Raw genomic sequence first — 14,524 nt, forward strand, 5'->3', positions numbered from 1 at the left:
CATGAATAATAATAAAAAATTAATATAGCATAATCTAAGTCATTTAACAGTAAATATGTGATGGGAATATGAGGTCACGGCATTGTCCTCTGCCAATGAGATTCTACCAAGTGGAATAAACATCTGATAATTGGAGGGCGTGACTTAAAATAATTACCAAATCCATTAATTCGGTACTGACATTCAATTTTGCAACTGAGGAAAATGATCTTGTTTTCAAAACATTTATCATAACTTAGGTATTTTGTTCTATTGTTAAACCTCACTCAATTTATTATTTAATCTCCGATTTCCTAACAACCATCTCAATGAAGCCTGTTTAACCCCCTGTTCAAATAAATCTATAAATATTTACTCCATCAGGAGAATTTTACAGAATTATTCAAAAGCTCTTTGGCAGTGACCAGGTGACATAAAAGGACAGAAACCATAAAAGTAGTCTATTTAAAAAGTATTAAATATCTATCTTCTGAAGCTATATGACAGCTTTTTATGAAGAGTGGCACTTTAATCAAATCCTCAATGAAGATATACTTGAATGACTGAAGTGACGTAATTTCGAACAAAATCAGGCCAAAACGAAGTTCGTTTGAAGTTCATTTTGGGAATTCGAAACAGCTTGCCAAAGTGAACTTTAACGAAAAGTTTGCTCTGGCTGGTAAAAAACATTGCACTACCATTGGTCGATTTCTTTGAAATCTTTTCTGGTTCATTTCCTCTGTTGAGTCAGTCAAGGTCAGACGTCCGCGAGCAGAAACATAAACACACTGGAGATCTGATTTATAGTAGAAAATGAAGTTGTACTTCTGATGAAATGAGACACTGACACTGTTTTTCATGTTTAATACGGTAAAGCTGCTTGATTTTAATCTATTGTATAAAAAGCAATTTAAATAACGTGACATGACTAGAGTGCTGAATTGCAGAGCTCTAGCAACATAGATGCTTTTCCTATGCTTTATTTAAAAAAATTCTTGCTTTTTTCTAAATTTTTTTGTGTTGATTTTGTTATTAAGAGGAAAGCGTTCAGGACATATTTACATATTCATTTAAACTCCGCTCTCAGTGTGGGCGGCATTGGGATGTTACTAATGTAGCGTCTGTGCTTTTATTTTACCTCACTTGTTGAATAATAGCTAACAGTATATCGCTGCTCATGTATTTTGAACTTCGTTTTAACCTTAAGCGAAGAACGAAATAACAAACTTTGCCATGAGTATATAGGTGCAACTTTAATAGTGCAACGCTCTCACAGATCAGCACAATGTAAATGAAGTGTTGATATTATAACTGCCATGATGCTGATATCCTGGCCAATTAAGCCAGACTCATTATGCAACAGAAAAGAAAATGTTTTAAAAGGCCCTATTCCCCCAGTTTGGATATTTCAGGGATCCTGCCTTCATTACACTCTTGAGCTGTAGCACAATATCTCAGTTTAGCAACTATTTATTCACACTCTGTCAAGATTATTGTTTGAAATGCTTTTCTCCTCGCCAATTAATGTTACATACTCCCCACATCTACCCTGATACAAACAGCCCTCTTCAGCTGTTTGAGCAGGGTGGTTTCTGTTTTGACATAAATGCATTTTCCTACATTAATATTTATGACAAATGCTGCTGCTACGCCAAGATATGAAAATGTTGCTTTCCATTATTCAACAAGTGAGGTCAAATAAAAGCACAGACGCTACATTAGTAACATCTAAACAATTCATAAAGTATGGCTGCACCAATCTCTGCTTAATAGGCATATATTTAGTATAGATACCATAAATAATCATACAGCATTTTCTTCTATAGTTTTCTTCACTGCTGCCTGGATTGACTATTACTTCTGTCATAGTGTACAAAATGAAAATTCCACAGGAAAAACTTCAGAGAGCTAAGTAAATTACAAATGCTTTTCATCATGTTCAAGCGTTATTCGGATCGTTCTGTCCAATCAAAATCCTCAAAATATTTGCGCTTGGAAATGTGCCGCGGGCTATCCTCACATCTTAGTACTTGAGAAGATAAACAAGTCAGCAACTGATCAAAAGGAAGTTGCACATAAATACAGACACTAAATTATAGACCCGTCTTGAAGGTGAAGATTAGAATCATTTACCTCTGTAAACATGAGGTTTTTGAGGTCTGGTGCAAAAAGATACTGAGAAATGTTCAGGAGAGCTGACCATCACTCCTTAAGAAGCCACTACAACATGATGCTTGTTTCCTATCATTTAAAAACATTATGAAATAAAACAAGAACAAATATTACTTTGTAATGCACATTTCGGGTCTTATTGTACATGGTGCATCACTGCACAAAATTCAAAAATGTATTTTAAACTATCTTCTATTAAACTATAAATCTAGCTCTGTCTTAGCACAAAAGGACCTTGAATTCTTGCAGCAGAATAGATCGTGAAATAGATATAGCTCCTGGCGTGACAGGTGCATTAGAGCTACAATTAACACCAAGCTACATAACACAATTTAAAAGATTAATATTACGCTTTTACTCAAAACTGACTTTAAACTACCAATGAGTGTTTATAATAACTTCCGATTGCGATCTAATATGGATTTTGGTCATATAATGTTGTTGAAATACGTTATATTTAGCATTTTATATGGAGCTAAGCATTTATAATGTACATTCTTTATTCATATGAATATACCCCAAATCGCATGAAAATCACACACAAACCATATACTATCGTAATAGTGTGTTTATTCTCTTCATTTTTGACGTGTAGAACCGTTTCTTTGGCTTTGTTTTTCGCGGAGTGAAGGATGAAGTTTACACAGGACGTGGTCATGCAGAAGGCTGGGGTTATGCAAAGGTATTTATTTTAATAATTGTATTTCACATCCTGCCCAATGATGTCCTAAAAACAATATTGATATTGAAGGCTATAAACAAATACAGTGAATGTAATATAGTCTATGCAATATATTATGTGCAAAAATTTATAATTTTGTATTTAAATTCACTAACTAAAAACATTAGCATATTAGCCTGGTCACGTTCATAAAAATTCATATAAATTCCACATATGGCACATTTATTGTCCAACAACAAATATTTTAGAAATGTTTACTTTAGTCCGAATTATTGCGTTCCTATTCTATTGCGCTCCTATTGTGATCAATTGTCTGGCGCGCATGCGCGTGGCGGCACTCGTTCACGAAAGCCTGAATTGTAGCGGAGATTAACTTGCAGAAGGCTCGTCCGCTTGGGACAGCAAAATGGACATATTTGCATGCCTTTATAACATTTTCAGATGGAGAATATACCTGTGAAATGTAAGTTATGCACTGAGGAAAGCACCACATTTCAAACGCATTAAACACAGCAGGTTTTTATGTCTGTCAGCACAAGTAGCCTATCTCTCAGAGCATCTGACAGGGCAAAACACTTTAAACTATACATGTTAACTATATCTTTCCACTTACCAGTTATTTTGAAGCCCTTAATATAAAGTATGTGTCATGTTTAGGACAAATTGTATCATGCACTTTCCCTGCATTAGCTCATTCTCCGCTATTTTTCAGATGCGTTTCTTATCAATCTACTGTATTTCGATATAAACGATATTGCCTCATTCCATATCATTTCTAAAAAATATATCGATATATTGTATAAACTCTATATACCGCCCAGCCCTAATAGATAGATAGTGACTTAAAAGTCTCCAAGTCTTTTTTTTTAAGTTAGACCAACTTATACTTTAAATGAAGAGTAAAAGTTCAGTGCCTCAAAGTGAATGAAGTCTAGTTCATATAAATCTGCTCTTTCATTTCCACTGACAGCTAGTACATACTGGCACTTGAATACTTCATTACGTACCACTGGATTAAATGGCACCTTTTCTTGCAGCGAGAGATAAGAGGAAGTCTCGGAGCACCATTTAATAATCCCAGAGCCCCATAAGACACCTTAGGTGATGCTAATGGAATAAGCGCAGACTCTTTGTCTGTCCGGCTTACTCTTTTAAAAGAACTACAGCACAGAACATATGTCTTTACCTTTTAACTCAACATACACTAGAAGAATACACATATCAATTTATCATAGGTCTCATAAGGGGTCTAAAAACACATTGACAAAATGTCTATATTTGTGCCAAATTACAACTGAAAAATCTCCTTTATTAAGAGCAGGTTTGTATTGAACATCTAAGGTTTCTATTATTTGCCATGTATTGCATGTTTTATTCACTAACCAATATAACCACCGTCTCCTACTTTTATAGTACTTTTACTGTCTCCTGCCTTTTAGTCAAATCTTTTGAAGGTTCCAGACAACAGAAAAAAAGAAAAGCACATTTTAAATAACTCACAGGGAACTTAACCGCTGTCAGCAGCCTTAATCATTTTGTGGGAGGGTAGTTGAACCGCTTTACATCTTTGATGCAATAAGGACGTCAACCCTTTGTTCCACATTCTATAGTATAGCTTTTGCTTATAATGATGGCTGTTGATAGGTCAACATTTTTCCATTTCCCATTTCCCCATTCACAAACAGAAAAGCAGATTTGCATTCATTTGGGGAAAACGTTGAACCCTTCCTCATGCTAAATGTAAAATGATGTGGTGTGGAATTAAAAAGGAAGATGGCAGTGTGTATGATCAGCACTGACAGGCCTTCAGATCAGCTCAACATTCAGAGAAGCCGGAGGCTGAGTGCTCTCTCTCGCATGGCCATCACGTCATATGTGTGACCTCCATCTGGAAGCAAACCCTGCACCCTCTGTGACTCGTATCCATCGTCTTCACCAGTGTGATGAAGCAGGAATTATACTAAATAGCTACTTGAGAGCGTGGCAAATGGCTGCAAAAAGAAACTGCCAAGACAGTGATACACTCGAGAATGGCATTTTATTGTCATGGTAACACAAACGCACTGACCATTTCAAATGCTGCACTGATGCCTTAGATGTGGAGAGAGCAGAGGTCCAGATGTAATTATGGTCCATTAATGGCGGACCGGACCTGCTGCACTGCTGTCATAAAGACTTACTGTGTGCATTTTTAGAATAACGACATCAATAATGCTAAATCATACCTCAACAAACTAATGCAGATGCATGTCTAATACAAAAATAAAACTATGCAGCAAATAACCCATGAAGCTCTGTTCCAAATCCTTAAGGCATTATAGGCATGCTCCCAAACTCAAAAAGCTGTTCCAAAATGTAGGCAGCAAAACTATTCTGCCTTCAAAGATATCTCGTTTTGGCTTCATTCTACAGGCATTATCACATGTAGTGGTCACGAATAAGGAACTAACATACACTGCAATAAGCTCGTGAAATTATTCATCCAAGATGGTGAATGGACGGAGAGAACTGAAAAGCATTGATATAAAATAGTATCCTATGTTGACAACGCCTCATGCCATTATAATGGAATTTTGGCAATATCGCGATAAAATACCTCATGTAAACACAATACTTCGAGCAAACTAATGTGATTAAGCTCATAATCGTAAGTAAGCACAATTGGATTAAACTATATGGCATGTAAACACAATCACAATATTACTGCTCTGATGACGTGTGTTGTTCACACACCTTCATAAATGAACTTCACGAGTGAAGTTTTTCCTCAACTCACTAACAAAACTGGTTGTGCAGACTCTGCTGCTTATTTTCATCCGGAAATGCTGTAAATAACGCGACGCCAGCGTAGGCAACCATTTGCTATGTTCATCACGCCGCCGAATAATATTCAATACGACCATAAAAATCTATTTTGCATTTGATGTAAGTGGATTAAAACAGTGGCCAGCAACACACCTACTGTATGTGCGTTCATCATTTATGCTATGCATTGGGGTGTGTGAAGAATGGTAGTAAAAATAACCACACTTCTTATTGAATAATCTGAATAATGAAAGCCGCATGTAAACGGTGCTCGTGTCATGGAAACATCTTACTGCACTGAGACGTTTTTTAAGTCTTTTTTTTTATTTACGCAATTTAATTAATAGTAAAATTCCATTAAATTGAATTGAATAATCCTTAAGTCATTTAATCCTTAATAGATTATTCAATTCAATTACGTAGGGATTATTCAATTTCGGTGGAATTTTACTATGAATTAAATTGCAGAAATCTTAAAAAAGGCATAATTTTTTTGAGTGCGATTAAGTCCTTACTCTGATTATTGTAAAAAATGTATAAATAAATACATCGAATTATTGGTGCACGCGTAAATGGTAGCCATCGTGAATGTTAAACTGTGCAAAGAAAAAAATACATTACACAAATTAATTATTGAATATTTTTCTTTACACGGTTTTACATTCATAAAAGTGCCATAACATTAAACCTCTGTTTTCATGGTTTCAAAGATGATTTTAGAAATATCGAGGCTCTAAAATATAAAAAATGGAGAGAACACATTCCAGCACTGCCAAGTCTTCCTTAAAAATCCTTATATTTATTTAAACAGCAATGTTCTGTCTTGCAACGGATCTATACCTGAAGAAGCAATGCTGTTTAAATAAATATGAAGATTTTGGAAGCTATGACGGGGTATGGGACTGTTTCCTGTACAGATGCCAAAAACTCTGTTGGAGTTGGATTTGTTTGGTCTATTTAAAAAAAATTTTTTTTTTAAGTTTTCTTTTTTTTGTTTGTTTAAATAGTAATGCTTAATTTTTAATGTGTTGCTTTGAATTATTTAATAACGTTTTATTTTATCTTATTAAATAGTCAATAATTAGAATAATTTCAAGAAGCATTGCAATTAAAAAAAGAAAAAAAATGGGTTTTATAGAACAAATAAAGCCAGCTTAATTAAAGTCTTTCTGTTTGTCCTAAATGCACGCTTTTATATCCCATACGCTGTTACGACCGGCAACATAAAGAGGACCTGTCACAAGATGGGTTTCAATAAAGAAAATATAGGTTTATTTAAAGTTAAACAAATAATGCTAGGGTCAAAATATAAGATAATAATAGAAAAGAACAATACAACAACAAATCAATAAACTGTTGGAAATTGGGTTTGTGGAGTTGCGGAAACAAAATGGGAACACAAAATCTCAAGAATTTTTAAGGAAGACTTGGTAGTGCTGAAATGTATTCTCTCCATTACTAATATTTTAGAGACTTGACAATTATAAAATCATCTATGAAACAATGAAAACAGAGATTTTGTGTTATGAACGCGCAGTCAGAGGAGCAGCAGTCGACTATCTCACCAGATGATGGAACAGAGCTACAGTCAACGTCTTCTTTTGATCAGTTTAATGTAACAGGAAATTCATTTGTTTTAACCTTGGGAATTGACTTCCTTCCATCCCAGAACGCTCGTTAGAATTAGAAAAAAGCTCATGCCTTGTGCTGCCGGAGAAAAAAAAAATTGCACTGAAATGTCTGACTGCGTGAGTGAGTAATGTGTTATTCCCACAACGGCGTTGACTCACTCAGAAGCCCTATCTGTGTGGGCAGCGTAGGAATAACGCCTCACTCGGTGTAAACCCTCCTCTCTGATGATAACCAAAAACCACCAGCTGTGCTAGTCCTGACAAGCTTGTAAGCAGTGAGAAATCAACCTCTTTTATCTTGTTTACTCAAACGAGGGCAAATGAGCGTCATTTGTAAGCGTGAGAGTGAATAATTAATCTTTGTTCTTCCGAAGTTCTGCAATTTCCCCATATCCAATCATCTCTGATGTTGAATTTGAAATAGTGAATGTGAGAAAATTTGACTCTAGGATCTTCTGATCAGGATCTGCATCTTATAATTACATCTTGAATGACTTATATACACCATTTTCTCACTGTGAGCTGGAAAAAAGAAATCATTTTGAGCGTCGCCATTTAGCTGGGAGCCTATTTATTCCTATTTAAAATGAATTGCAGAGCTTTAAAATGCGTTGACCCTACCTGGATCCTGAAATTTTGATGCTCCATTCACAATGGCACCAAATGTTCAGATTCACGTGGGCCCCGGATATTGCAGAGAGACTGTTATATAACTGAACCATTTGGGCTGTGAACACTAAGCGACTTTTGCTTCAAGTGATGCATATCTACTAATCATCATCACAAAAAGGATAAACTTTAGTTTAAGTCTTGCAAATAAGTACATATTTTTGTTACTTGTATCAGTGTGCATAAAACAGACAATTCTCACTCCCAGCTTCCCACCAAAAAACAGTTTGATGATCAAAGACCGTTTAGTCTTTAGGGAAGGCGATCACTTGGAAAGAGGTTAGGATAGTTTCGAATCTGACGTCAAAACTCACTCATCTCAGTGAGAACAGTGAAACCACGGCTTGAAACAACGGCAATAATTTAAAGTGCATTTTCAGTAAGTTTTATGTCTCGTTTGTGTAATTACAAACTCACAGCAAAATACCTCACAGTCACATTTCAATTCTGTTTGTGGTTTACATGGACACAAACTTTCTTGTCTCGTACCTGCGTCCGTCCATTTTGCATTTGCATTGTATAATTTAGACTGCAGCCAGCTGGATTCTGGCTAATGTATTTAGTGGCTCTGAACATAAAGGCATCATCATCATTTCTCCTTGGCATTGGACACAGAGCGATGTACCCGTTTGCTAAAAATAACTACTATGGCTTGCTGAGTACTAATTTAAGACTCAAATATTATCTGGTATACTGATAAACAATGGTGAGAAGAAGCTCATGCCTTTCTGAATGCACAGAGGAAACAGTTTAAGGGCGCTTTCACACCTACCTTGTTTGGTCCGGATTTTCCGACTTTTCAGTTGGGTCCGAATCAAAATAACAGGTGTGAAACCTTCCCCGTACCACGGTCCGGACCAAACAGACGAAATTTGGTCCGACAAAAAGAGGTAGTCTCGGTCCGTATCAAACTGAACAAAGGTTCAGTTCGTTTCTAGTGTGAAAGCATTTTCTGTATGGTTCGGACTTTCAGACCATTTAAAGGAAGTTTAAATATTATAATGTTATTTTTCAATTTCATCTAGGCTACATTGATTATGAAAAGTGAAAAGATGCGCAATATGTCAGAAGACAGAAGGTCAGAAATGATTTTGAAAGACATTTTGTATGATTTTGCTTAGAAAGTCTTTCTTTAATGTGAATTTCGTTTTGTATAAACTGTATCTTAATTTTAATCAACGTTTAATCAGATCATTTCCTGGATTTAATACATAAGAAGCAAATAGTCTATAGCAGAAAATAATCGCGGGAGCGATCACGTTTTGCACATGAACTGGAGCGCGTCTCAAATAAACCGAAACTCAGCAGGCTACTTGTCTCACAAACATGAGAAATATGTGTATATAAAGCTTGAAATGTCCACTTTTAAACATAACTAAAAGAAAATAGTCAAGCAATGCGCACTGTTTAATAGTGGCAACGATATCCGTCCGTTCATTCATTCATTCATTCTTGTCAAAAACGCTGATGTCAGACGCACGTCTGTTTACAAACCAATCAATGTCCAGATGCAGCCCACATAGAGGATGACGAGGGGACACATGTCATGTAAAGTTCTTTAGTGCGCTCGCATAATTGCAATGTGAAACCAAACCAAAACTAACCGAATGTATAAAATGTATCAAAACACGAACTTCGGTTCGGACCTTGGTGCGGACTTTCAGGTGTGAAAACGCCCTAAATTGTATAATGTCTTACATATTTCAAATCAGCAATAAAGAAATGCAATCCAACAGCAATGATATCATAAATCGGGCTTCAAATCAGACTGCTAAATACATGCCTTTAAAAAAGTTCAGTTTAAATTAACCTAACAAAAAGTGATTCATTTACCAGACATTTGCTAAATGAACCTAAACTGTTCCTGAATTTAGGGGTCCAGTGTATAAAAATACAAGTATATACAAATGCGTACATGAATTGCTTACCACAAGGAAAAGAATGCAATTTGTTTAAACAAACGCAACATAAGCATCTCACAAAACATGCAGCTCGCTACACAAAGACTCGAACATCTGGATAGGTAGGTAGGTCACTTCAGAAAAAATTAGGGCAGCCAGCTTGAATTTAAGTGAGTCACAATGCCTCAAAATAGAGGAATTAAAACAATCTGGTGGGGTGGCATGATATAAACAGCAGACAGCAAGTTCTTCACCAGTATTAAGTTAAGCCAATGTTTCGTTTGCATTCTAAACCCCGACACGTCTAGATCGACATGATATTAGTGCAGAGAAGCTGTCTGGCATGCAAGACAAGCCTACAAATTCAGCCCACGCGCAAGCCGAGAAATAAATATGAGAATCCAGAGTGGACATTTTGTTCAAGTACAAATCGACGTTCAAACTCTCAGTAAATGCTTGGTGGCCTTCATCACATTTTCAAACTAATCTGGCAGTATAGGAGTAAAATGCATGATGCGGATAAAAGTGCATAAAATTGAAATATTTACCGCATTATGTGTCTGCGTCTGTCCAATTAGTATCAGGATGTTGGAGCAGATGATTGAAAGGCAGAAATTGATCAGAATGATTGATCTCTCCGACCTGATGTACCTGAAAAGAAATGGTATATCAAAGTCGCATTCCCCCAAAAGTGCCGTGGCATTATTTGCAATATCCCTTGTACATCAATGCACTTACCTCCATAGAATAGCATACACCACGGCCAGTGTGATCAAGGCCAGACAGGACAGACCACAGCCCACTATTAGTGTCACAGATGGAACCCCTGAGTACTCCATAGCCTGCGAATGGCACACAAGAGCTTCAGTGAGCGATTTTCAAACCCTTGTACCACTAATAAAAGCCCATTTCAGTGCCTTGTAATAAAGCACATTACAGGGCGCTTGCTTGTTGCAGCACAGCCATTTACTGCACAAATTCAGAGGATTAAAGCGCAAGCTTTTTTTTGCTCTGTAATTCATTTTTCCCTATTCATTCTCCCCTTCACGTGAATAAAATGTGTTTAGCCCCCATTCAAAAGAACAGTGCGCATTATCATTATCAACAGGTGGGTGCGTAATGTCACATGGCATAATTAACTAAAATACATAACAATCTCTTTTAAGCCAGGCCAGGTCATCTTGGCAGGTATTTCCACTATTGCAAGTACACAAAACATGGAAATGCCCTAAACGGAATGTCAGTGTTACATTTAAAGGGATAGTTCACCCAAAAATTAAAATTACCCCATGATTTACTCACCCTCAAGCCATCCTAGGTGTATATGATCTTCTTTCGGACGAATACAATTGGAGTTATATTAAAAAATGCCCTGGCTAATCCAAGCTTTATAATGGCAGGCCAAAATTTGAAGCCCAAAAAAGTGCATCCATCCATTATAAAAGTAATCCACACAGCTCCGGGGGGTTAATAAAAGCCTTCTGAAGTGAGTTGATGGGTTTGTGTAAGAAAAATATCCATATTTAACACATTATACAGTAAATTATCTAGCTTCCGCCAGACCGCCTTCCGTATTCAATTCACGGAAAAAGTGTAACTGGCGCGACGCATGACATCAGACATAGCGTAAACATTTTGAACTGCAAGAGGCACTTTCTTCATTAGTTGAATACAAAAGGCCTGTATTAACCTCCAGGAGCTGTTTGAATCACTTTTATAATGGATAGATGCAAATTGGGCTTCAAATTTTGGGCTGCCATTATAAAGCTTGGATTAGCCAGGATATTTTTTATATAACTCTGATTGTATTCGTCTGAAAGAAGAATGTCATATACACCTAGGATGGCTTGAGGTTGAGTATATTATGGAAATCATTTTCATTTTTGGGTGAACTATCCCTTTAAATAACATGATCACAATAGAACTATGACACGTGTTTCACATTAAAATGTCAACAATGATTCCACAAATTAATTATTTAGCTCAAATCATGAGTGTTGTGTTTATAGAGTTAACAAACAAAAATGCTTCTATGAAAAGAGTCTACTTTCAAAAGTAGGATGGGGCCTTTCATTTGTCTATCAAAAATAAATCTCCTATTTATTTTTATTTTGGACTGTCCCTATAATGTCTCTCGTTTTGGGGTTTAAATGATGTTGGCCATCATTTTGAACACATCTCGGAACACATCTTGTGCACACATACATATACAGGCCTATATATGACTACCTATCATCTTAAATTGTTGCTTGTATTGGGTTCACAGGCCTCAGCTAAGCCCTCGCAGTGCATATCCCAGCTAGTCCGTTTATTTATGCCTTTTCCCCCAGAATTCCATCTGACAACCACCTCTCAATCCGGCTCCCTGGAGTCACAAGTCATTGTGACATATCAGCGGTGCATTGCAATGATAGGAGTTATCAAACTTTGCCCCTGCTGCATCACGGAGACACAGACAACACCATCATTTTCACACGGGAGCCATTTATTCACTGACTGGTCACATGGGCAGAGAAAAAATGGCTGCCTCTTACTCTGTAGGCTAAAACAGCCATGTTTTGCTGTCTGCTGAATCTACTACTAAAGAGACCACCGCTGATAGCATTATCCAAATGCTGTGAGCAATATATGGCAAAGGTAGATTAATATTATACGGCTACATTAATGAGACAGGGAACTGTAATAGAGGAGGAAGCCATTATTACATAATATGAAAGCCATAATTTATTTGCACAATCCAGGAATATCTGCATAATGCCTTACCAATTAGAATGATTTTTATTCGTATAAATAGCTAATTTGATCTCACTGATGAAAAGGCTACAGCTGATAGCATCTCAAACGTGAACATATCCAAATGCTTTGAGGAAAATGTAGGTGTATATTATGATAGTAATGATAGTTTTCACCCTCAATTTACACCAATCTGTGAAGGGGGAAGCTTAAATAGATCATTAACATCAATAAGTCAATTAATACATAATTTAATACTTTAATAGCAATTAATCACAGGAGACATAGGCTCTCACACACACATAGGCTACACAAGCTCTGCACAGGTAGATGTATATCTTAATTAAATATGACATAATTAAAGTCAGTTATTAAATCTCACTTTGAAAACCACACACGCACTTTAATCAATACAGCATCTCTTGAGATCGCTCGTAGAAGATAATTCCAATACTTACTATTTCTCTGGGTTGTTGAGCCAAAATGGCGAAGGTAGATACCCGATCACATAAGCATTTGGTGTGGGATGCATCGGTGAGCACAGTTCTGCATCCTTTAGAGCTCCAGCTGCCCCAAGAATCGTTCCTACACAACACAGAGAAGATTGAATCGCTTTAACAAGCTGTATTTTTTTTCCTCCCGTGAATCCGTCGCTCGGAATTCTCAACAATGCGCTCTCATGTCACCCACTTCACTTCTTACTTAAGCGACAGAAAGTAAACGCAATTTTAGTGCAGATCGTATAGAGTGCGACTGAAGCGCTGAGGCTCTGTGGAGCTGAAGGACTCACTGCTCACAGATACACTCACACCACACAGCAAAATAAACCCGAACCTGTGATTCCTTTGACGCTTCTCCTCGCGTTCTGCTTCAGCTTTCCCTTATCTCTCTCTATCGATATGTATTCCCACTCGCTTTTCTAATTAGCGCCTTTTGGACGCTTTCCTGAGGGAAAAATCCAGCCTAGAAACGGCGGACGGCATCAGATTGATACTCTCTTGCCTCCTGCCTCGCGCTACAGCGGAGGGGGGAGATACATCCGAAATAGTCCCCTTTTCTTGTTCGTTCATCCTGATTACGGCATTTATCCGTGAATATCTTAAGTTTATCCGATTTGATAGCTTTTGCGTTCGCAATATTCTTTCTCCGAGACGTAAACGTCTGGGGAAAACCGAGCGGAACCGTTAACCACCCCGTGAAAACGGACTGGATGGTAGCAGCCAATTTCTCCTTCTCTGGCTAGCAAAATGATAGAACAGACATCTCACCTATTTATTAATGCTTACACATCTCGGCTGATATTGCAGTGGTTACATCTAAAGCTCGCAGGCTGATATATCTCACTTAACTTGAACTTAAATGGAAAATTAAACTCATGCGGGTATGTACTTTGATCAATGTTTGATTGTTTATCTTGTGTCAAATATTCATAACTGAACATCTGATATCATAAAATCAGTTAGTCAACACTGTAGTTATTATACTAGGATTAACCTGTTGATACTGTAACTATAGTATAAAAGCAACATTGAGTAGTGCCTCTAAACGATGCATAACAAATACAGCCTTCTTCCGGAGGCTGTATAACATGACACCCTTAGTAACTTTTCCCTGAGGAAGACTATGGAGGATTGTGTCTGCACATCTCCATAATTAAACCGCAGCATTTGCTCTCTTTTCAAGGTTTAATTAAGCTTTTAAAACACACTCTTTTCACATGCATGGATAGCATGCATAATAACTTTCATTAAAAGGGAGTAACAGGCATTATATAATAGCATATCTGTAGTTCATATATATTCATATATGAAAATGCATGATTCATTTGAAATTTTCATGACATTTCTAAGTACCTCAAATGTACCTAAAAGCACTTCATGCATACCAAATGACCCTTGGTTTTGGATCATATTTAGCTGCAGATATGTGTGCAACATAAATCAGGCTGGATT

General features: G+C 36.8%; 1 protein-coding gene across 2 annotated transcripts in view; it reads right to left on the minus strand.

Annotated features, from left to right (window-relative positions):
• The window catches only part of adgrb3 (adhesion G protein-coupled receptor B3), a 228,406-nt gene that overhangs the window by 32,248 nt on the left and 181,634 nt on the right, over positions 1–14,524 (minus strand). For both annotated transcript variants that reach the window (XM_079843690.1, XM_079843689.1), the window contains exons 17-19: positions 13,031–13,157; positions 10,578–10,681; positions 10,388–10,490 (exon numbers count right to left, since the gene is read on the minus strand). In XM_079843690.1, the coding sequence (XP_079699816.1) occupies positions 10,388–10,490; positions 10,578–10,681; positions 13,031–13,157 (334 nt within the window). The remainder of the gene's footprint in view (positions 1–10,387; positions 10,491–10,577; positions 10,682–13,030; positions 13,158–14,524) is intronic.

This window comes from Gobio gobio (genome assembly GCF_949357685.1).
Source record: "Gobio gobio genome assembly, chromosome: 18".
In the NCBI taxonomy this organism is placed as follows: Eukaryota; Metazoa; Chordata; class Actinopteri; order Cypriniformes; family Gobionidae; genus Gobio; species Gobio gobio.